At 37.7% G+C, this 25848-nt stretch overlaps 2 protein-coding genes across 7 annotated transcripts in view; one reads left to right on the top strand and one right to left on the bottom strand.

Annotated features, from left to right (window-relative positions):
• Positions 1-25848, bottom strand: part of cyc (cycle) — a 63578-nt gene that overhangs the window by 20939 nt on the left and 16791 nt on the right. For 4 of the 6 annotated variants that reach the window (XM_053767684.2, XM_053767681.2, XM_053767683.2 and 1 more), the window contains exons 1-3: positions 20917-21057; positions 1133-1283; positions 363-511 (exon numbers count right to left, since the gene is read on the bottom strand). In XM_053767684.2, the coding sequence (XP_053623659.1) occupies positions 363-511; positions 1133-1283; positions 20917-21008 (392 nt within the window). In that variant the 5' untranslated portion in view covers positions 21009-21057. Of the gene's footprint in view, positions 1-362; positions 512-1132; positions 1284-20916; positions 21058-25848 lie in introns of those variants that run through there. The other 2 variants (XM_053767685.1, XM_053767682.1) reach the window with 1 other exon arrangement.
• LOC135310048 (uncharacterized) lies at positions 12011-13328 on the top strand. Its single transcript, XM_064436991.1, has one exon. It carries the CDS (start codon positions 12256-12258, stop codon positions 13192-13194), a length of 939 nt encoding a protein of 312 aa, XP_064293061.1. The 5' UTR covers positions 12011-12255; the 3' UTR covers positions 13195-13328.

Below are 25848 nucleotides of genomic sequence, written 5' to 3' on the forward strand. Positions count from 1 at the left end.
GCAAATGCATGTTATGTAAACAGTATAATAATTACGTAGTGCGGCCTTCGCTGGAAGCAGTTCGAGGTCAAGCTTGGAGTGGGGGGCGGGGGTCACCTATCGACGCCGTGGAAGTGAGACCAGGTAATCGAGGAGTCTTTTATATAAAAACTACTAGACGGATTTCAATAAAATTGTGTATTGGGTTTTCAGTCAATTTGGTCAGTCAACTCTAACACGAGAAGTCTTTGAGAGTGGGTAGTTGGAAATAAATACACTAGAAGAAGCTTTCTCATTGAAAGCTGTCTGCAATGATTCAGGTTATATCGCCAATTGTACCTACCACCTAGTCGGTGGCTAGTTGGAAATAAAACAGTACTTACTAAGAAGACTTGCGCTTCCTGGTGGCGCTGGCGGCGGGCAGGGACGGCGCGGACAACGCAGACTCGCACCCCGACATCTCGTACTCGTCCGAGTACGGCTTCCTCTTGCGCGGCTCGTGGTGCCTCACCATTTGCTCTTGCGTAGCGTACTGTACAACAAAAGCAACTGTATTAATACCTACACAGATTTTGTAACAAGCAATCATTCTAAACTACTAAATTAGGACTTAATGTTGACAGAATTGTCAGTACTAATTTTGTCAGACACCTTTCGGAGAATTGCAAGAACTAACAGATGATAAACACGTGGAAGTGCCGCTGATGTGGAAGTGTTTGGAAGTGAAAGCCACGCCTAGGTTTTTCTCAGAGCGTTTCGACCGCTCCGGTCGAGCTTTTATTACGATCTTGAGGAAGGAATCATTTCCAAAATCAATCTACCGACACGTCTTAACATGATATTAGGTGCAAATTTGAGCTGAGTTAGCAATTTATATACTATATATATTATTATTTCAGCATACTAATTCAAAGTGTAATAGTTTATAGAAAACCGCCTTTCTAAATTCAGTTGTTGATAACTTTGATAATTTAGCCTGATTTCAAACATAAAATTGCCTGTGAGTGTTGTCTTAAAATATGTTTTTGTATTGCGTAGTTTACAGTAGTGGAGTTAAATGTTTTTTTTTTTGTATTTGTTGTATTTTTATTTTGTGTGAGGGATTTAATTTCCAAATAAATGTTTTGATTTTGAAATGTATGAGAAGTGTTACTTGGTGCTGTAAAGGCTGGTGGGCGCCAACGAGCCCGGCGTCCGGCGCGCAGGCGACGGCCGCGCCGCTCGTCGAGCCGCTCGGCACCGCCACGGCGCTGGCGCCCGGGCCCACTGTCACCTCATAGCCCCCTGCGCCATGAGCGTTTGTCCTGGAAACAACCCGAAGTTTAGAAAATATACAAATGCTATCTTCTGTTGGATGTCAAAAGTTAGTTTGTATGCAGCACTACGCAACAGGTGACATTCTGAAGATTATGCACTTCCTCAGAATGCCTGCTGGCGCTTTATGGTTAGAAATGTTTCCATAATTATGATAATATGTACGTAAATTACAGTGTAGGTTATATAATTAAAAATTATTCCTTACGAGGTAGACAGGGCCAAAAGATAATAAATTCGAAAGAAGCCGTAGCCATGGACTTAGTCCGTAGACTTAGATTAGTGGAATTGGGATTATATAGATAGCCTAAGGACAGAATCTCAAAATTTTAGCTCTTTTCTTTATTTAAATTTTACACCCTGCACAGGAGGAGAGCAGCTGGTAACAGATACAATATTTTTCTCAGAATGTGTTTAGTTTGATAAATTGAGCAAAATAAATTATAATAATAAATATATATAATAACAATTCACACAACACACACAAAGTAAGTTCCAAACTTGTGTTCTGGGATAAGTCAACTAACTAAAATAACTGGATAATATAATGACACTTTGGTGAAGAGGCTGCGGTGAAGTTTATTGCGCCGCTTCTTCTTCATATGCGCTTTGGAGTCATGCACTTGACCTCAATGAGTCATGGATATCATTGTAAGTCGAACAAAGATTTTTGAATTTGAAAACACTGTTTTTCTGCAGCGGGTAATTGAATCCAAGAAGGTGCAGTAAGGTATGCAGTCGGTGCGCTCAATGCACATCTTAAAATAAGATTTGAGACATTTCCATTCATTTTCCGCTTACATTTCCTACAATAACATCGGCATCGGAAATAAACTTGTTTACTTGTGTTGCGTCACACACAATCATTTGATAAAGGTCTCTGTGTCTCCAACCGCAGCAGTGATAGCATGCGCGAACTGCATGCGAAGCGGCACACGCGGAATAACTGTTATTTATTGGTGGACGATGATTCGAATTCCTCTGCGGTGGCTATTTGGAGGACCTGTATTCGATTCCCAACTTGTGAAAATATTTAGTAGCCAGAGGGTGAATAGAACTGAATAGTTTTGACACTTTAATACCGAATTAACCACCAGACGTAAGCAAGGAGCGCTACTTTCGGACAAAACAATTGTTTGTTAAGCACACATAATTGTTTTGTTCGAAAGAAATGGACGGATTTTTATGGAATATCACACGGATATAATATAACCTATAATAGTATGTTTTTGTCCTGAAATTCCTGCGAGCGGTTACCACGATGCAAGCAAAAACCTAATATTATAGTGATGCAATAGAAATGATCGCGATACGGCAGTAGTACATCGGCAATCGTGCGCTCGCTAACTTTGACGAGCGCCTTGACATTGACTCGAGCGCCCTGACTCATGATCATCATTATCGGTATATTATTGCTGTATAATATGCGTAAATCTAATCAAGGATGTACAATGGACTGACTACCTATGCACTGAATTTAGTTCTTATGTACGCTTATCAAATTTTCAGGATAAAAGTAACCTATGTTATATTCAGCTTGTAACCTAGGCACAACGATTCTCTCTAACTTATCCGCGCGCGTTCCCGGTTGTCGCGAAGCCCGGGGTCAGTGTAAAAGTCTAAATCGAATATAGAGTCCAGGCTCAGCTTTCCTAGTTCACATTAAACCAATGGCACGGGCACTCACATGGAATAACTAAGATTCCTCAGTTAGGCCAACCCCCTCCGCAGCTGAACTCTAAGGCGAGTTTGTTAAAAATGTAATTTCGCCATCCAACATTGAATAAATTAACTGACTGAACTTGAAACTACAATAATTACAGAATTCTGCCGAGCGGTTCTGAGCGCGCACCATACGTTATCGGGTTGCATAACAGTGATAAGCTGCAGCGGCGAATGCACTGGGAAGTAGATTTCTGTTTGTTTACATTGTGCCGAGTCTATTTCGGGTTTCGCTTCGAAACCGTTACATTCGGTGGGGCTTTTCTAGCTCTCACGATGGATCTAGTAGGTATTATCAAAAAATGCTTTTGTGGTGAGGAAATATTGAAGGTACAACAGGAAATAAACAAATTGTCGAAAGAATATTGCGTGTGATGCGCCAAACCCATTTAAAAAAGATGTATCAAGGAAACCGAAGAAGATTTAATGAAAGATGAGAAAGATTGGGAATTCTTTACACAAGTGGGACAGCAAACGCTATTTAATATAAGTTTGGTTCACATGCTACCTATAGATCAGAAATTTTCAGCTTACATTATTTGGCATCTTACACCCATTTCAAACTATGATGAAGCAACCGAGAAAATGCTCAGATAAAAGAGAGAGATTTCAAATCAATGAAAGTGAACATATTCAGATGATGGAGAGATTTGAAATCCGTAAAAATGTTAAATATATGCATTATGAGGTTTACTCCCCTGAATTTTCGTAACAAAGAAGTTTCTGGACAAATAAGTTTCTGGTGCGTGCTCTGTATTATAAATGTTAAGTTCAAAATACAAACTGACAGCCTGAGCTGACTGGTTGTGTATTAGAACAAACGCATTAGTTCTAGGTCAAGCGAAATAACCATGAGTATGAAATAAAACACGTAGTTTATGTAATTATTAACATTGGCATGTCGCGTGATGTTACTTCACCATGACACAGCGCTGAGAAGCTGGAACAGAGTATACGTACATTGAAAAAAAATAACATTCTCTCTCTCATCTTCGGATGGTCCTAGTCTTCGGGGCTGTATTTTACCACCGGCTCCTGCCCAACGTCAAACCTCCCACGCTATTGTTGCCAAGTTTTGTGTCGCTTAGCCGCCTTATACGACATCTACGGCAGCATATAGAATGGTCCTATGGTCTACTCTAGGACCATACGTATGGTCTACTCTAGACCAGCCTAACACCAGTAAAAACATATATATGTACTGTTACTTATCCGTGTCTCTTATATAAGAAATGTTTTGAAATATGAACAAAGTAGTATAAAGTTCCTGACTGTCACGCATCTCGCGAAATTTTTTTATGCAGTACCTATATAATTTTTGAAACTCTAAATATTTTGTTAACTAATGCTTGCAGTTGAGAGCTATCTAAAATTTTAACTTCATAAACGTTACACGTACGAAGTCGCAGGCTAGGACTACAACATTATATATAACAAAATAATTATTTTGATGCTGCAGTCTGTGGCGCAGACAAAGCCCCGACCACACATACCCTACGCAGGTAGGGCTGTATCTATAGACGAAGGGGTGACACATGTATGATGCGAATATAGACATCAATAACTACAGCAAAAGGGGGACGCTGACTCACTGACCGACATGTCACACAGAGCCCACACCGCTGAGCGTTGAACCCTAACATGTGCACTTATAGGTTCTTTATACAAAAAGCAGAAGATTCTCGACATTTGACAATCTCCGGAATCCACGGGGCAAAGCAAGTCATACTTATAGAGAGAACGCGGTGAATTATATTTGTGATAATATTCCGGTAGTTCAACCTGTCCTGTGCCACAACATCACATCACCATTCCATGTTCACAATCCTAAGGCATTGTCGTTGGAACTACAAGTCATGAATGTAGAACAAACTAAAGGAACTAATTTGAAATGCGAGATTGGCCTTCCATTTTTTGTTATATTTAAAGCGAATTATGCACGTGCCAGTCACCAGTTGAATCGATCTTGGGTGCATCATCACTGAAATCATGCATAGTCAAACAAATGCATATGGCAGGATGGATGGGAGAATGGCCAATGGCCGCGAGTGTACAGTGACATAAGTACTTGAGATAATATTACGTAGTGGCCGTTGGGCATCGCGGAAGAGTCGCGACCTTGCCAGCGTCCCGCTCCCCCGCGCTGCGCTCGCGCAGATGCATATCATCGTGCATCGATGCGACACTGTTTGTGACGCGCTAAATAGAATGCATCTAGTCTTGTACTTTAGCAAATTGCTTTATTGTTGCAAATAGTCTGTACCTTGTGCACGTACCCCATATTATTTTCCATGTTGTAGGTATTTGGTGTGAGGAATACTAAACGTAATTTATGGTGTGAATGTAAGAGCTATAAATTAGAAGTCAAATAAATTACCTTCAATGTCGCCGGAGCGATTGAACATATATGTATATGTTACGATAAAGAATTAAATATTCGCATTATGATTTTTTCCGCTAGGCTCAGAAATTAATATAAAATGGCGAGAGCCTGCTCTCGCGGATATTCTTTCAAACTAAATGGTTTCCGAATTCTCTAGGTTCGGTTAGTCAGGACCTGACTAAATTTCATAAAAATCGTTATAAACGTTCGGGATATTCTCACATTTATATATTAAGTTAAAGATATGAACAGTAGTGAAATATGTTAGGTACCTAGACCTTAAATTTATTACTTCAACTAGCGACCCGTCCCTGCTTCGCTCAGGTAAAACCTTAATAAATTATACTATATATAAATAAAACCCGCATCAAAATCCGTTGCGTGGTTTTAAAGACAGGGACAGAGAAAGCGACTTTGTTTTATACTATGTAGTGATGTTACTGCTGGTGGCCACTTTGACTTTACCACTCATTGCTAGATAAGTCGTCGCGAAATATATAACAATACCAACAAAATAAGATCATTTCCACTTGCATTGTACACTACTGAAGCATAATCTTCATAACTTAATGCTGTCGACGTCAGGTCCGCAGCCCTCGCATCAATACATTATTCACACTACATGTACCAGAAATGAATAACTCTTGGATTACAAATATAACGCCTTGAGGTCAGTCACCTATATCAAGTACGGTCAACAGATGAAATAAATTATTTGATAATTAATGATTTGTAAAGAATTATTATTCCCTTAGGAATTCACGACACTTTAGTCCGGTCCTTTGAGAGGCTTGCCGTTATCCGTCTCTAGATATACCAATGAAATGATATGCCCATGAGCAGGTCTCGGCGGGAGTGCGACCTATTGCTCAATAATTGAAACAAGTACTGGTCTGTGGAATGGATGAATTTAAACTGGGCTATTGCAAATAATTCGGACTTCAGCTATTATTATTATATTACTTGTAACTATTTCCGTCTCGTTGAGGTTAAAGAAGACAATTGAATCTAACTAACTTCATGATAAATACAATAGCTCTATCCATAATATACACCTTTCACCGAAATCACCGAAATATGTAAGTAAAGATTTATCAAAAAACATCCATCAACAACATTTGCTTGCAAGTTGCGCCTTTGAAGTGGCACTTGGGGTTTCAATTATATCATATCATTGTGGCCATGCCCAGGGGCCCGATTCTCACGCAATAGAACGTTTTCGCTCGAACTGTTATTAAATTAAAATATATATCTTATAAAAATATTTCTATTCTACTGTAAAAAATCGAGTGATGCGAACTCGAACTGTCAAGGCAAAGGGAGCATAGACAATATATTGGGTTCCGTTTGAACGTTTTTAAAAAGGCTTTGGCGGCAGCCTTTGTCGCGATCATCTAATATTATGCTTTATTATATTCATTTGGCAATATTCATATATCGAGTATAAACTTTGATTCTACTGGGCCACAGCACACGAAGCGTGTGAGCGAATTTCGGTTGTATGACGATAGTACTTTTCGATTGTGAATATCATGTGAATAAGGAAAAAGTGTAAGTTCGAGTTTCAAATTTTTTTTACGAATGTGAACTTTTTCGATTGCACGAGTATCGAGCCCCAGGACTTTATGGCCAATTTAGTATAGTTTAAATTTAAAGTCAAATCGCCCAGCAATTGCTTGCAATAAAAGGCCGTATTGTAACCCTTACTAGACCATTCAAATCAAACAGACTCTCTATTTTTAGTTCGCAAACTAGAATAGTAGCAATTTCCATTTCATTTCTTATTTAAATGAGAGCATCACGGGCTTGTACCATGGATGGTTGCTAAGAACGTGATCACACATGACTACAACATAGTAACCCTAATATCAAATCTTTAAAGAAAATCGATGTGTTTAGTAGTACAGGTATATGCCCCTGAGACTTGACCTTATTGGAAGGTACTTTTAGACTTCCGCCAACACCACGTTAAGATGGTGATGAAGACTGTGTCTGAAGTTGAAAATTGTTCTCATGTTTTAATTTAAGTATTTTCATAGGACATTACATTGCATGATATAATATTTATTGTATGATATCCATTTCTGGGCGGTGTTTGTCTCTCTTTGGACTTGGAAGTGGACGTCATTGTGTATATTTCTAATCCGGATCACATCGCACAGTTGCGAAAAGTTGACGTTATTTTATTAAAAATAGTAAATGTGTGAAGTAATAGCGATACAACGCAGCACTTGTCCAGTGAATTATGAATCGAGGTCCGACATGTGACTGGCGACACGTGACACCATGTCTTTGATGCAACACTGCAATCTGGGCAGAACTGCAGGGTCAAGTGCTGACTACCACCAATACACTGACTGGCGACCTAGTTGTACTTGAGTGAAACATAAATTAAAATAGCAATGTACCTATAAGACCACCTCTTATAGGTACATATTAAAAGGAAACTAATGAATCGAACTAGAGTAACAGAAGCAAGTTCCCGGCGCGTGTTCCCCGTGGACGCTCACTTCCAAACAAACATCTATAGCAGCGTAACCGCGTTTCCTATTCGGCCACGTCACAGAAACCATAATAGCTAAGGCTATAACTTATTGCGAAACAGATTTCATTATGTTATGATTGAGTTTCCAAGCGGCTGACTTTAACGTATATTCAAACAAATTGGCACGAGTTGCGCTGGTGTTTATAAAATAACTTTTGTGTGTAAGGTCTCTGTCGCGGCTACATTTATCATCTTATATGGTTCCAAAAAATGCCTTTGACACGCAGCTGGCAATTATATAAAGGTCTGAGTTTAACAATATATATATATACTGGTGAAGTTTTGAGATTTGAGTCGATTTTACTGGTGAAGTGATGAGTTTTGAGATTTTTAATCAAGCAGTTCGCAGTCTTGGAAAAACATTACCCAAATAGTCGTAGCCAGTTGTGATTTGTGAGGAAGAAATTGGCGATAACCTGTCCTAGAGGAAAATGATAAAAAACACTACAAATAAGTACAACTATAGGAAACAACTATACAGTTTTAAAACTCTGACCTCGCGGTCAGAATTTTGAGTTATCGAAAAAGAAGGCTAATGAAGTATTGCGGCTAACACATGTTCATATTTGCATAAAGCAGTATGTACATAAATAGGTCCGCTATTGAAGGGAAAACCACTAATGAAGGGAAAACACCGCATAACGCTTTTTAAGAATTTTGCGGAGGCTTTTGTACAGTGGTGGGACACAAATAGCCAGGGAATAAATTCCTACGCATATAATTGAAAAATTAAGAGCAACCACGCACAAAAAAGACAAGATTTCCTTGCGTGTTGCCGTTATGCAATCTAATCAATGCACTTGTGCCGACCATTACTCATTATCGCGAGCCCCGCCAAGGCCGAGTGTTTCCTGCGAATCAACGTGTGATTGTGACTGCACGGGAGAACGATTATACTTATTAGATACAATTTCCTTCATTTTCCAGTATCTGATAGTACTGGTCAGAATTGAGTTTGGGCATTTACGACTTACAGCCGGCTCCGACGCAAAATATTGGCAGATAAGTCGGTGGGACAGGTATTTTAAGGTAAATTTTTATGAATGTATAATTACAATGTACAGACACGGTAAAAAAACAGAAAAATATTGTTGAAAATTTTTATTATTTCGTATTTTTGTGTTTTGGGATAGTAATCTATCAGATAATCATTAAAGTCGTTGCTCAAGTAGTGGATAAGGATTAATTTGCATAAAACTTGTTAGTCTTACTACGTAAAGATTTTAAGCAATATCTAAAGTTGGAACACTTGCTAACAATTTTCCATTCAGATATATAATCCGTCCAGAGTGAACAGATACTGACAACTAGATAATTAATTCATGCACGTGCACAATATAATGCGTTTAGGAAGTATACGACTATAGATATAATGAAAAATCGTTATCTAGTAAAATGGTTTAAGTCTATATCAAACCTAAAGTAAATAGTTTAAGGCGTTCTGACCAATAGCGTCCTTATCACGCATAAATTAGCAAAAATAAAATGAAGTCACTCAAGTTAATTATTATCTGCTATCTATAAAAAATTAAGGCTAAATGATAATATTCCTTGATGTCTAAAGAAGGTCAGGCCAGGGATGTATTTTTATCTTATAATAACTTTTATTTATTTCATGTTAGTCCAAGGCAACTTCCAGGTAACTATAAAATATAAATGTCATATAAATCAATGGAAAATTCAGATGTTAAACAACAGAACAGTATCTAATAAAGTTTTTGGTGTAAAAAGTATAACCAAAAATATATTTAATTTTGCCTTGTCGTTTCGCATTTGTTTCGCTCCCGAATTTCAGGATTTCGAATAGGTACGTAGCCTTCCTCATGGATGTAAGTCAAATCGCGGTAGATCCAGATATCAGCGTGCTCAGATAAATTATGTAATCTCTCCGGCTTTATTAAATTTGTATAGATGTATATATACATACACATATTTTATAAAACGATTGCGTAAAAGCTTTTTAAATTTCGTACAAAAAAATACAACAAATGATTTTCGTAACAAGGACCGTGAATTAATCTCGTGACATTTGTGACAATAACAACCATTTCCTTACATGTTAAGGATTTATATAATTGATGTCAAGAGCACGTTGTGGGCGTGAGCCCCAGTGGGCGGAGCAAGTGCGGGCACGCCCCTCCCCGCGCGCCCCCACCCCGGGCCCTTACTTGTTGCGTGCCCACTTGTTTTGCCGAAATTTCGAGGCCTATTTCACTAGGCTTGATATAATCTTTCACGTGGTTACATGAACTTGACATGGTGTTATGTTTAGCTAAAAATAGATTTACTATTCCATAAAAAGTGTGTCGGTTGTTAATTCCTCCTAAATCTCACGTAGGTATCAGTACACATAGGTACATATGTAATTTGAATACCCATCACACCGGTGTGTCGTGATTTATCATCTCATTATTGGCCATTATATAAACGCTAGATTCTATGTTGAATACTTTTATTTTTTATTTTACTCAGAAATAACAAACAGAAATGAACAAGAAGTTACTTTCTTACTAAAAGGTTTTATTTTAAAAGCTGCTCATTGGGCAGGTTTCTTCTCGATGTTATCTCCACCGGAAGCAAGAGCATGAGAGGTATACAAACTCATTTGGTTCGAATAGGATTCGAACCTGGAACCTTCTGATCACATGGCGTCTTATCTTGTTTAACTATTTGACCGTACGAGTGGCCAGCTCTGTGTGAATACTCAATTTTAGTCAGCCTCGCAACCTGGATAACTTGTTATTGATTGTATAATACGGTTAGGGTGAATGTCGTGTCGTGGTGATTGCTAAATTAATTAGCTTATTGTGTTAAGGAGAAGCCTCATCACTGCCGCCGGTGACGGCACAGCCTCAGGTGGGGTGGGCCTCAAACTGGGCTAAACTGGGCTATTGAAAAAGTTGTTGATTCTGTTAATATTACCTAAGTCATAATCGTGTCTCAATCGTGTTTCAGTTGCTTATAAAGATAAACTTTTGTATCTTACCCGTAATATTATAACACCTGGCTGAATTTACTTCGGGCTGAAGTAAGATCTCATAATTAAACAAATTATTTCTTGGAAACAGTAAAACAGTAAATCCACGTAAGTAAATGAAGGCCCCGGGGCGCCACAGAAATAATAATCAATTCGACTTAAATATATCGATTGTTGAAATTATTATAAAGTCAACTAAGCGCGATAGGACGCGTTACGTTACAAAATGCCTAGTTGCATTCTAATAAGATAATTAGTTAATATGAAGTTCAGTCTATATCACATAGAGTACAAAAGTAGATTGATGATGTTTCAAGTTTTTAAAAACAAGTCTAAGAGAGTCTAAGAGAAGTGAGAAATTTCACCATAGGCACAAACAACCCTCCTTCAAAATGGATATAACTAGTTGCGAATTTGATAAAAACTTACTTAATAGTTTCAAACAAAATGCTTACTCGAAAAATATAAAAGGAAAAATTTCCATCAATGTATGCATCGGTTTGGGCTGCTCGCTTCATATTTACATGAGAATATACCAAGTGACATTTATCATCGCGTCTGGCGCTCAGCTCAAGATAATATTTTGTTTATTTTACCTTATGGAAAGAATTGACATAATGCGCGCATTATATGATGTCCTTTATAATTTTAAACAACCCATCATTTGTGGCCTACGCAGTATGTCGCATATCTACAATCATATAAATAATCAAAATAATAATGTTGAGCTGAGCGCCAGACGCACGCACGGAACTATAAGGATTCTTGTTGACTACGAAATGGTGAAACAAGTTCGTCAAATTTCAGTGCTCTTAAATTGAAATTGAAAAACTTAGGCCTGCATTTGTATGACTTAACGGTGAATATACTTTTTGCAAGAAAAAATAACAAAGGTTTCTTGTTTCATATTTGTAAAAATATATCGACGCATTACGAAAAGATATTAAAGGCTGAGAATATCGCGGGGGACTTCACACTAACCACTCGTAAAAAATATGTACGAAACGATAATGATAAACCTTCCTGGCATAATAACTATATATGAACCGACATAGTTTAAATGAGTTACTTTCGGCATTTCGACATAGGCCTATCTCACTCGCCACTGTAATAGCCAAAGTACTGGACAGTCTGCTTGACAAACATTTGGGAGCGCATATTGACTTGCACGATAACCAATTTGGCTTTAGACCTGGCCTGTCTACCGAAAACGCGATCCTATGTCTCAAGCAAACTGTGCAGTATTATACAAAGAGGAAGACACCAGTTTTTGCCTGTTTCCTGGACTACTCAAAAGCGTTTGATTCCATCGCATATGATGTACTCTGGGAAAAGATGGCTAACGACACTACGCTGCCTCGGGATGTTATATCAATATTTAAATATTGGTATAGTAACCAGAGGAATAGTGTGAGGTGGGCTGGCGTGCACTCGGACGTATATAGGTTGGAATGCGGGGTGAGGCAGGGGGGAATGAGCTCACCGAAGCTGTTCAACCTGTATATGAACCGACTGATTGGGGAGCTCAACAGCACCAACATAGGTTGTCACATAGACGGGGTGTGTATTAACAACATTGGATACGCCGACGATATGGTGCTGTTGAGCCCTTCGATCGGTGCACTGCAGAGGCTGATAAACATCTGCGAGACGTATGCGGAATCTCATGGGCTCAGATATAATGCCCGCAAAAGTGAATTTTTAATTTTCAAGTCTGGGGCTAAAACTTATACCACTACGCCAGTACGGGTGTGTGGCACAGAATTGAACAAAGTGGATAAGTTTAAGTATCTGGGCCATTGGATAACCGATACGTTAAGTGATAACTTGGATATTGAGCGCGAGCGCAGAGCGATGGCTGTGCGCTGTAATATGTTAGCCCGCAGATTCGCGCGTTGTAGCAAGGATGTTAAGGTGACACTTTTTAAAGCTTACTGTCAGTCCTTCTACACGTGCAGTCTGTGGGCGGACTATACGCAGCGCGCATACAACGCTTTGCGCGTTCAATACAATGACGCGTTCAGAATATTGTTTGGGCTGCCGCGTTTTTGCAGCGCGTCTAAAATGTTTGCCGACGCCAATACTGATTGCTTCTATGCAATTATTAGAAAGCGATGTGCGGCTCTTTTAATGCGATTACTTTCCAGCTCAAATAATATTATCCGTGTCCTAACCGACCGATGGGACTCCCCATTACTGTCTCACTGGATTCGTCTTCACACCACGGTGGATGTACAAATACCGGTGACCAGGGGGTGGGATCCTAGCTGGTAGGACGTACTGTTTTGTGTCTTATGTGTGATATTTTTGGATAAGTACTGTTTTCTGTTACTAACACTAGTTTTAAGTTACTTTGTAAATTACTAACAATATATGGATTACGTCCGAAATAAACATTTATTTATTTATTTATTATTATTATTTCTTCTCAGCAGTGGTCGTTGCGCATTGCCCGCATTTTGTAACTTTTTGATACTACCTAGAGCTAAAGATGTATTCCAAATTTCAGACCAACCGTACAGCCAACAGCTCATCAAATTACCCTGCACGACGAACTTGTATGGCGCGGTTATAACGCCGAGTTTACAATGAATTGGTGTAAGTTGATATGCTGTTAACTGTACACTGAGACACTTCACAGACTTCTTTTCCTTTTTAATTTAACTTCCAGTAATAAATCAATTCAAATAAAAGTTTATAAAATAGTTAAACAACTATGAAAACTCGCGCCTACAAGTATTTCTGGAAGGTTACTATGCCCCCAAATCCCAAGGAAGCTACGCCACGGGTCGGGGCACAGCTTGCTTTATTAATAACTAGCTGATGCCCGCGACTTCGTTCGCGCGGCCGAACAATTTTTGGTAAGGGTCAAAATTATTAGAGAAATTTAATTGTACTTACAAAGCGTAACGATACCTATATACAGAAGATGCTCGTACGACTGAAATATACATTTCCTATAGTTTAGCTGGACCATTATGACACTTCTTCAGGTGTTCCAGATCTTCGGTTTTTATACATCAACAGGGAATGCTCATCAGGCTGAACAACTTTTGTTAAGGCGTCATTTCTATGTTTCCTATAGTTTCGCTGGACCATCATGGGTCTGTTTCAAGTGTTCTAGATCTTCAATTTTTCTCAACAGAAATTGCTCATCAGACTTAATAACTTTTATTAGGGCGTCATTTCTATATTTCCTGTAGTATAGCTGTACCCCATCTTGGGTCTGCATAAAGTATTCCAGATCTTCAATTTTTTACCTCAACCATAAATGCTCATCAGGCTGAACAACTTTCATGGAGTCGTTATTTCTGTATTTCCTATAGTTTAGCTGTACCATCATTGTTCTCCATCAGGTGTTCCAGTTTTCAAAATCATTTATACCCTATATTTTGCCCAGGCTTAATTAAAATTAATTTAAAAAAAGTTTCATTCAAATCCGTCCAGTAGTTCTGAAGATTAGCGTGAACAAACAGGCAGACATACAGACAAACGGGATTTTTTTTCTACTGTTTTATTATATGTATAGATATAGATAGAATAATATGTTGATACGATAGAATAGCGGGGAACCGGTCACATTCCTTTATACGACTGGTGATTATGGTGTCTGATCCAAGCCTTTAACCGCCTCTAGCCGCTAAGCCTTTAGATAAATCATAATGTTGCACACACGAAATTTTCCCAAATGCCATACTCATATAATCGCAGTTTCACCGTCAGTTCTAGGCCTAAAGCAATGAGCCAAAGCCGCGGGCAGCAGGTAGTCAATAAACAGACTGTCAAGAGAAACGGCGACCGGAACAATTGCCGAAGTGGGTCGTTACTGTAAGATGCATCTTATTGCACGATTGACGTGTCAACCGCCGCCAAAGCTAACATCCGATGCGCTCATCAGCCGATTGAATTGGCAAAATGAAGTGTATAAATGGATTCATTGTGCTCGTATAAGAGGATATACCTAGGTATGTGATATATTGTTTGTTACTCTTTAATGTATTTATTTATTGATGAAATCTGATAACCCGATAATGATGGCCCGGGACTGTTGGCGTAGATGGAAGGAGGCATATACCCAGCAGTGGGTCACGAAAGTTTGACGTCAGGCAGGCGTCTGATCGTAAAATCACCTACAAAGCGGACCCCGTGCTTCGGAGCAGCCGCTAATAAAACACGATCAAATAAATAAAAGACTAACAAGCAAAAAACTAATTAAAATATACACGCTGCGACAGACACGAGTTAACTTCAGCTGTGGGGGGTTAATTAAGATTTTCTTTGAATATGCAGGCGGTGTGTAGATCGCGTGCCGGACAACGCGCAATGTAAGGGTTCCATAGGTACTCGTATGTCTTACACAAGTATAATAACGGAGCTATATAATTTGCTTCAAAATGTTATAGATAAGGGATCCTTTACATCTGTCCCTAAAATAAAAATCTGACAACGACTATAGGTATCTCACTCCGATCCCAACACTGTATTTGAGACTGGAATGTGATTCACAAATTAAAAAACAAACTTTTAAAAGTTTTTATGTTTCATTGTTACCTTTGAATTCTTTATCAACCAATTTAGCTGACATTTCGTTGTTTTCCCGTGGGCGAAGGCAAATATAGGCTCTATAGGGCCGAAAGAAAAAAATATGAAATGAAAATTGACGTTTTTATCACTGTTCTATAACTCCTACAACTGTTCCACTTGAAGTCAGGCGTAAGTTTCATCTCAATAATCATCTCAATCTCAATAATCAGCTTTTTGCATCCCGAGATACACGTACAAAGTTGCAAACGAAGACATCTTGTACCTGGCAAAAGCTAGTTAGAAATTTAAATAAAAACTTTATTAGAAAAAGCACGAACAACTGCAAAGATGTAACGAGATCCAATTATAACTTAGCCCTTTGCTTAAAAAAACAATAAGTTAGTCGCGCGTTGAAAAGATCGTTTGAAACTCTTCATTTTAAAATATAATTCATTGTGTCTGCTATCTGATGGAGTTCGATACCCAGCGCGGACAAATTTTCGTACCGGTAATCACGAACATTTATTTGTCTGCGGTTCTTGGTGTGTTGTACCCGTTTATGTGTTTTTGGCCATTGGACTCACAATACTAGCTTAGTGACCTTGAGAATTGTCCATTTATAAATTAATTCTATTTAAAAAAATATTCAAGACAAAAGCGTGTTGCCGTGTGATATAATACTAATATGTTCCTATGCTTTTTTTAACGTTGAAAAGCGTTTAAACGTGGCCTCAACCTACTTGTGTACCCAAAGCTTAAATTTCTACAAGAATAATCGACACACATATTGTTTTCACATAGGATACAATAAGACTTGTAGAGCATCGACATATCCCAACGAACATTTTCCTCTATTGTTCACTTGTCCAAACGTTTGAACCCACTCGTATAGTCGACAGCGCAACGAGCTATAACAAATTTATTGCAAAATCGCCGCTATTATAGTCAGATACAAACAACACACAAAATTTGAAATTGTACAGTACGTTTATCGCCGCCTGATTACACTGTATTTGTATTTTCAATTAGGTACGCTTACTATATACCTACTTATACTTAAATGTTGTGCCGCAGGAAGATTTAATTTTATTTGAATAAGTATCTTCAGTAATTTCTCATAAGATGTGGGCGTCTGGTCTATAACTTACAAATAAAAATATAAATAATGCGTTAATGCTGTATCAACTGTCGAGGATCCGTACTTCCGTGCATTCTCGACAATTCAGACCCGCGACAAAGATTGCGAGTGGCGTTTGTAATTTTACGGCGACAGAAACAAAGGACACACAAAATTTCTATTAGCCTTGTCATTCCAAGTTCCTTTGATAACTGGTATGCAATGCAGACTAGACTTTGCCTTACAATCGGACGGTCTGCGGCGGACAGCTAATTTTCGCCGTTTTCTGACTCAAACAAACTTGTTGAATTCTTGACAGCCTACGGAATTTAATCAAATTACATGTATTTTAAGTAACATGTACTGATATCAAATTTCTTTATTATTTCACGTCAACTAATCCTTTGACGAAACGAGATACGAATTTAATTTATCATACGTCTTTATAAGTCAAAGGTCTCGCTGAATGGTTTGAATGTGGATAGCATTTTGACTGGCTACCTACGTCTTCTATACAGTGTGTCGACTCAGCATTTGTGAGGACCAATAATAAACTAATCAATGCTAAGCACGCTGTAGGTAAATTGTATATATAGAGATGTGCACAGAGGACAAGCTAATGGTAAACCCAAAGAGGCGTGGGATTATCCTATTTAATTAACAGCCTGGGCGCAGCGCGGCGCGCCGTAGCGAACAATAGACAAATTAATGATAAAAACTGCATCCTTCTTTTTAAGTAGTTTATAGCTCAGGACACTGGTGACAGTAAAACACTTAACGTCTACAGATGTTATAACAATGAAACTTCTTGTGTGTATCGTTTAGTGCCCGTGAAAGGGTTAAGTCGCCTTAGTGCAGCAGATATTGTGGATCACCCTATATTACACACTAATTCGTCTACTTCCCTGTCTGCACTGGAATATTTCACATTGGCCCCCCGAACGTTATTGTTTACTCCCAGGTTGTTGGACGTGTCTGTAAGTCTGTCTGTGGCATCAAAACGTAAGTAAACTCCCGCGGCACGAGCAGGATTCGAATCCAGATCAGTGGGCTTAGTGCGGATTTGCATTTCACATCTCACTATCGAGCCGATTCGAAGTGACACGTAGCAAACCAATCACAGTGCGCCATTGTGACGCAACGATAACCACAACGCAATGTGATGTGATTGGCTGCATCACACTTAGAATCGACTTAATGTTGAGATGTACATAGCAATAAACCTCAGAGGGCGAAGTGCGGATTTTCTTTACAATTCTCACTATCGAGCGTAATTGGTTTGGCTTTGACCACTCGACTATCATCGCTACAGAAATAAATAAGCGAAAAGGAATATTTAAAAGGATCTTGTAAAAGAAACTACTAAGAAAAAAGGCTCAAGTTAATAGGGAAACACTTGAAGTAGATTTACCTCGAAAATTACTACAGTATAAATATAATATTTATATTTTAACTTGAAGTAATATTTTTAAGCCAGATAGAATGTTATTATGTAAGTACTTATTAATGATAATTTTGCTGCTAGCTTAGTGATTGGAAACTTCCCTAATCATTAAAAATAAATATTTACCCGCCTGTAGTACAAATTATAAATATTGATGACTTCTAAATATAAATTATTTAGAAGTTATAATCGCAAAATAGGTAAAGGGTGGCATTTAAAAAAAACGTGAACAAAAAAGCGCGTTCGGCGTGAGTAGCAGAAACATAATAAACGTTAAATATAATTAAATCCATGTTAAGGAATGAGTGAGAAATCAGCTTGTTTTCAATAAATAGAGGATTAATATTAGAGACAAAAATCGCACAGAAACGATCTGCGACGTTCACCCACTAGCTCCCCCACATTGGTAGATCTAAGGGTAATTTCCTTTACCCGTGCACACCCATGCAATATTTCATAAACACCTCTTTCTTTCATCTCCACATGTTTTTATTTTATTTATTTATAAAACTTTATTGTTCCAAGTAAAAACATACTTGTAAACAAATGGCGAACTTAATGCTATAAGCATTCTCTCCCAGCTAACCATTAGGAGAAATAGAGAAAAGTTGTGCGGCGCAAAAATATCTTAATAAAGTTTTCGGGTGCGTTCAGGGCTATGACGCCGCGTAGCCCGGGTCGGCGTAAAAAGTAATCTTAAAATGTTCTTTCAGCTTTCCTCTTTGGGTATGCTATGATTACCTATCAGCCGCCTAGGTTATGTGTCTCTGAGTCAGCTCGTACGACATTCAGAGGACGATAGGAAGTGGTCTTGTACTAGGGTAGAACCTCACGCCAAAACCTTCAAAACTTATTTAGGTATATACATATAAAATAAAACCCACATTCAAAATAATTCTACCAACAAAGTAACTCAGCATAACTTTAAACCTTGGTATGAAGTAACCCATTAGCTCGTTGCAGCGCCACCCGACGGACGGTACTCTACTCATATATAAATTAATTGCTTGCTGCGTCCAAAGTTCATCTCTGTTGTGTCCGGCATCTCCTAAGTATAGTTTGTTTGTTACCTCTTCAGGGTCCTACTCAACCTTAGTATTTACAATTTCATTACATGAAGTTAGGAATACGAACGAGTACAAACACTACATTCCATCCCGGGCGAAAGTTTAGCTACCGGGAAATTTCACGCGGACTAAGCCTACTAAGGGCAAGTTTTCTATAATAAACTAGCATCCCGACACGGCTTTGCTCGGGTAAGACCATAATAAATTATATGTCAAACCTTTTTCAGGAATCATACTATCCATTCGTAAAAACCGCATGAAAATCCAACAGTAGTTTTTGAGTTTATCGCTTACAGACAGATGCGGCAGATGACTTTGTTTTATAATATAAATATTAAAAAAAAAATATTTCTGTTTCGGTGCATCTATCGCTATTGTGAAACAGAATTAAATTGTTAAATTGTCTGCAAGTATATTACAAATATAACTGTGCACAATTGTACTGGTTATTTTCCTAAAAAAAAAAAAACTTTTTTACAGCTAAAAACCGTTTCAGAGCTTTTAGTCTGTTAGTGCATTTGTATGCGCAACAAGCAACTATATGTACTGGATGTAGGTGTTGTATTGTTAACAAATTAAAAACTGCCGCAGAACCTGATATCACATCAACAATATAACATTCCAAGCGGGTAAAGCCATAGACAAATAATGTTTATATAATTTAGCATTCAGAATGATCAGTGTACTGATCATTCTGAAACAAACAACAAAACAACAAAGAAGAAACTAATATTTTGTGTGTTTGTTCACGCCTTGTTTACTCAATTATTATAAACATAGAATAACTGAAAAATTTATGTTCTAGAAGAAAAATTCACAAATTTCACAAAAAGTATATTCTCAACATTTTTTGGTACGTACTCGTACAGATGGTATTCACGATATAAGTTATTTACAAAAATGACAATTTTGATATAAGCTTTTATTGTTGTCAGATATTTCTTAATGCCTTCAATGCGTGGCAAAAAAATCATGAGCGTGGATTAAACCGTTAAGGAGTTCCATCGTTGGGAGCTGTTCCTGGGTGCACTATCAGGTCATGATTATTGTTATCCAAACTAAACGTGTACATAACCTAAGCGCAATCGGTTGAAAATATCTACTACATACATTGCAAGTTAAATAAAAGCTCGAAAAAATATGTAAGCTATTCCATACTATTCCATACTTAATACTTGTTATTAGCGTGTCGAATCATATTAGTATAGACCATAAGGCGCCACGGCTACAGCTTTATATTATTGTTTATGCAAAAGTAAACAGTCGGTCGCATAAACAATAATGACTTTCTGTCCCGCTTTCACGGCAAAACCTCTGGGCCGGTGTTGCTGAAATTCGTATAAAGTATAGTAAAAGACACGGGGCCAAACATAGGCCGCCGCGGGGGCTGCGGGCAACAGCTAGTGTTATTTAAAATCCCAAAACGTAATTCAATTTAAAGCAATAATCCGAAATATTGCCGGGAAATAAACGTACATCCGATTAACCTTTGCTATATCTGTTTTCCGACATAATAAAACATTTATATTCTCTCATTCATTCATTGAGAAATTATTATTTTACCAATAAACTCATAAATGTAATTTTATAATAATTGTATTTCTATTGTTTTCAATCATGTCACTCACTATGTTTACTATTTTAATAGGTAAGTTGTTTATTTTGGTTACAATTTATTTTATTAAATATTTATTAATTATTCGATACAAAGTTTACATGTAACCGATCATATCAAAAATCAAGACGATTATTTAACAAATCTTTGAACACAGTTCTAGTTCTGGAGATTTAATCACAAAACTGCGTACGTATGTTAAAACTCATAATAACAGTGAGGTACTCACTGCGGCATCTCATAGTGGTGGTAATACTGCGGGGGTTGTAATTCGTGAAGTTGTAGGAAGAACTCATGCACTCGCGCATATTCGCGCGCCATGGCGGCGAGACGACCGACCGCACGACCGCCCTGGTCGACGTCTGCCCGCTGACTGAGTGAATCTATGCAATTCTGCCTCGGATGCCGCGTAGTACCGTCAACACCACATATTACATTCGCGGCGAATTTTCCGCTAATAGGGCGGCATGCAACTCGACATGCAGTTGGCTGTACTTTCACGCAACACGAAATCCAAATCAGAGCTTCATTTCATTGCTATTTTCCGGCTCGGGAGTTGGTGGACCAATTAGACTAATGCATGACAGTTATAACAGATCACCACAGATTTCGGTTAAGGAAAATCTAAGAAAATTCTGCTAGGAAAATATTCTACTTGATAAATTATGTGTTAAACGAAGTAGCCAATGCCAAACCGCTCAATTACAATTGCTAAGAAAGTAGGTATGTTTTCTCGAGTTTGGCGACTATAGAATTATAGCAATCTATGTGGTAACAGTTTGTTAAAACATTACGTTCTTTGTTAACATTTTTGTGGTTAAATTAATAAGTGTTCATTTACGATATACGACATAATACTTAAATATATCAATCCGGTCTCGAACTTATAAACATTTTAAATTTGGAATTAAATAACGTTTGAATTTTCATGACACAGAGAATACCTGTTTGTGAACGATGTTCTGTGAAAGAAAAGAATCTTTCCCGAGCAATTTTCTTTGCTACAAAGATACCTACTTGAATGTGGTTTAGTCAAAAATTGCATATTAACTCAACTCGCGCTGTTTCCGAAACTTGGATGGAATATTTCATACTTCATTGCATTCTGTGGGTGTTTGTACAGACAACAACTTATCCTCAGAGGAAATAACCTTGTTTTGTGGATTGTACCACCTCAACGACACGATTTTTATAGACTTTACAACTTAAACTCGTGTGTCGGGTAAGCGTTAATGTGTGAAAAGAAATATATAAAACCGCCTATTCATAAAAATAAATATATATCATATATTTAGGATTACGAATCCGTCGAAAAAATTTGTATGAATTTAGAAATTTTCAGACTACGTTGCATTCCATACGTGTGAAATAGTTTGAGCGCTACTATGAACTACAACACCGATTTGAAAAATTGTTCATGTATAAGGCATGCATCCAAATTGAAGTAGGGGGAATTCCCGCGGTACCGGATGTGATATACATAAAAATACATCCGTGTGTTATACTATTCAGACTTCTGTGCATGTTCCACTACTACATTAAGCAGTACTTATCCATCGGGGTGTACCGACTCGAAGGTTGGAAACTGGGATAGTAGGTCTGAAGGTAGATTCGAGATTCAGAAGTAATGATGATTATGATAATGTCAGACCGATTTGAACATTAACTTCAATAATTTTATATCGCTAAAATGGATGTTCCAGTCTATCAAATACAAAATCCGTAGAATTAATAAAACTCGTTTCCTTATAAAATTATTCGGCGCTACTAAATATTTAAAAGTTAAGTTTGTTTTCACTAATGATAAAAATAGTCGTAGTCGTGCGGCGGTCGATGTCCGTAGAGGTGCTACGGGCTACGGAGCCTGTAGCGGTATTTCGTAGCACTCGTAGACGGTGTGTAGCGAGTTATTTGGGGATATCAGGGATGCTCTTCCCGTGCATATTCAAAACTCAATAAACATTATATTGCGCTATGTCGTCCAAAAGAGTGATACTTAACTAGTCTTATTCCAACGTAACACAAATTTTGTATATCCAGAAATCCACAACCAAATACGAACAAATTCCACGGTACATACACGGGTATGTATTATATAATTTTCGATATTTACCCGGTAGAGGACATATTTTATCAAAAAATTGAGAAAGCCAGTAAATGAGTCTGGCATACAACTTTTTAACATGCTATTTTTAATCTGCAACCCTAACCTCTCTCTTTTTGTAAAACAAGTAGATTTGTTTTCGAGGAATAATTTTCAACCATTTGAAAATATTCGATTATTCATCTAGAAATGTTTAATTTTGTAATGTATTTTCACTTCACATTTTTCTAAAAAGTTGTCCAATGTTGCTGAAGCCTGGTGAGAAAGTTTGGCTGAGTTCAGGGAGGAAGCCCTGCACACAATTATGCGATGTGAAAGTTTACAACAATTGTTATTTTCTATTCGCAAAATACGTCAGTCGCAACAACCTTGCGTTTCGTCGGCGTTACACCACAAGCACTCTATTATGGATAGTGTATTAAAATTTGTATATCGTATGTAAATAATGCACATTTTTAAACTAAGAACCTATTGTTTTTTACTACTGTGTGTAGAATATTACGGGTCGCAGACACAAATATCTACTTGTGAACAAGTGGTAATACCATTGACGCAGATATAGTGCTCTTAGGCTGCGGTTCCACTTAAACTAAGCTACTACTATGAGTAGCTAAGGGTGTTCAAAGTTACACGAGTACGATAATACTATTATTGGTAACTATCCTGACATATATAACAGAATCTTCCAATAGAAACTTCATGAAGTATTTGAAATCATTAGTTCATACAGACAGACAACGATATATCTTTAGAGATTTTAGGTTTGTTTTGTAAAATACATTCCATCATATCTATTCAGGATGCAGAGTTCCGAAATGCGCCGCGGCGCGGCCAGCTGATGCTTCATGACATTAGATATGTTGACGTCACGACCGCATCAAAACAAAAATCGTCACTCATTCATCGCTATCATGTTATCATTAACGTTCAAATTTTTCCTTTGAGTAACCGATAAGAACATATGTATCTATGCCAATATCGCAAAGCTGAATGAAGAGGATTTACTTGTTTTTTTAATTGTTGCCAGCGGACTCATAGCAGAGACCGATAACGTAAATTTACGCGGGGACTTTGTCTGGCCATGCCGGTCCCGCCTGCTCCTGGCAGAAGGGCAATCCTAAAAAGTGTTGTCTATTAGATGATGACTAAGCCTTCAATTAGATGACAATTAAAGAATACTGTGAAGGAAGGAAAACACTCATGAGAGAGAGAGAGAGAGAGAGAACTCATTCTCCAGATATTAACGATGTATCCCTGTTACTATAAACCTTATTCATGCAATGTTATTGCAAATTTTGTGATACAAAATGAATATTTTTTATTTATTTCATGTTTCAGATTCGTGATCTCATCAGTTCGTCTGTAAGTGTAAACGACGGGTCAGCTAGGGATAGGTCGCCGAATGAACCCCGTTTGATATACCTACGGACCTCTGTCACCTACGTGAGCGATTAGCTGCACCCCAGTCGGATCGCAGCGATAACAGCGACTGTTCCAGCAATGGACACTGAGCCGTCACGTTCGAGAGCGTGCCGGTTACGTAATCAAAACAAAAATCGTCATCGATCTTCGTATGTTTTTGTATTACTGAATAAACATTTTAAGTTTCATTCTTTTCTTAAATATTATCTAATTTAGGATACAAGGTATACGCATTGACGTCAACGGCTACTTATAAATTATCGGCACCTCCAAAGCCTTCGAGAAGCCTCAAATTTTTTTAGCTTCAGAAGGTTCATATTATTTGAATAATATAAAAAAGACTAGTAAATATGACAAGTTTTACCGAAACTGTCAGCGAAACAAAACCCTGTGGCAGAAGCCACTATAATCACTGAACGTTACGTGAAGCCTGAATTGTAGCATTACGTCATTTTACAAAATGTTATTCCGTATATTATTTGGTTATGTTGCGTGGAAATGATTTCCATGATGCTACTATAGCAATACTAAGTGGTGTGCATAGCAACGGAGAGGTCGCAGCGTGAGGGTATCGACCTCCACAAGTTTGACATGTTACGTCACGACATCGCCGTCATAACAAAACGTAACGTTTATTGGACAATTAAAGTAGGTACTTTATACGTAGTTAATTTGTAGGTACGAATTGTATGATATTTTTGGTATAGTTTTTTTGATGAAAAATATGACCAAATAAATTTCATTTATTTCACAATAAACGAAAGTTATTTGAATATAATTTAAACTGGCTATTCTTAAATATATAAAAATATATTTTTATGTTTTTATTATTATTTATTTATTTGTATTGTTATGGCTTCTCTGGAATTTCTCAAACTTCTTCTCAATCCAATCCGCACGCAGGTGATTTGGATTATAAGATTCGTTCATGGGGTTTCTCAAGAATTCAGTTGCAATATTAACTACATGTTTTATTGCAATTTTCCCATTACTAACATTTCCTTTTATCACAAAATTCAAAATTCGAATTCGCTGCTAGCTACTTCATTACTGGCCACTTGTGACATATTTTCAACATTTTTGGCGTGGTATTAAAAACATCAATACATAAACGGACAGATCGGAAAAGGGCAAAAAGTATTATCGTCTACGTTGCTAATTCTAATTTTTTAAAAATACTGTATGTATGTAGGAACAGTGGTAAAATATTCCACTGATATTCTGGTGTTGCAATTAAAGGAACTAGGTCACAAAAATATACAACAAGCATGTCACATAAGAAGGGGCAAAACACGAACAAAATAATATTTCACGCTGTAATAAAGTCCATTAAATATAAGTAATATTGTCTTCGAGCAGGCGAGGCATTACCCGGGCTGCGGAGTCGACAAACAATTAGAGCCCGCCCTGACTTCTGAGAATTTCTGTTTAACTTTTATACGATTGTGTCTTATAGAGTGTCTTCATAGAATGCACTCGTCGACGACCTCTGTGGCGTAATAGTAATCACGCGTTGCTATTTGGAGGTGCTGAGTTCGATTACCAGTGCGGGAAAATATTTGTAACTGTGTTCATAAACATTTATCTACGGTTCTATATATCTGTCGTTGAATGTGGTCCATTTATTCTTGCAAT

The sequence above is a fragment of the Plodia interpunctella genome, chromosome Z (genome assembly GCF_027563975.2).
Source record: "Plodia interpunctella isolate USDA-ARS_2022_Savannah chromosome Z, ilPloInte3.2, whole genome shotgun sequence".
Taxonomy (NCBI): Eukaryota; Metazoa; Arthropoda; class Insecta; order Lepidoptera; family Pyralidae; genus Plodia; species Plodia interpunctella.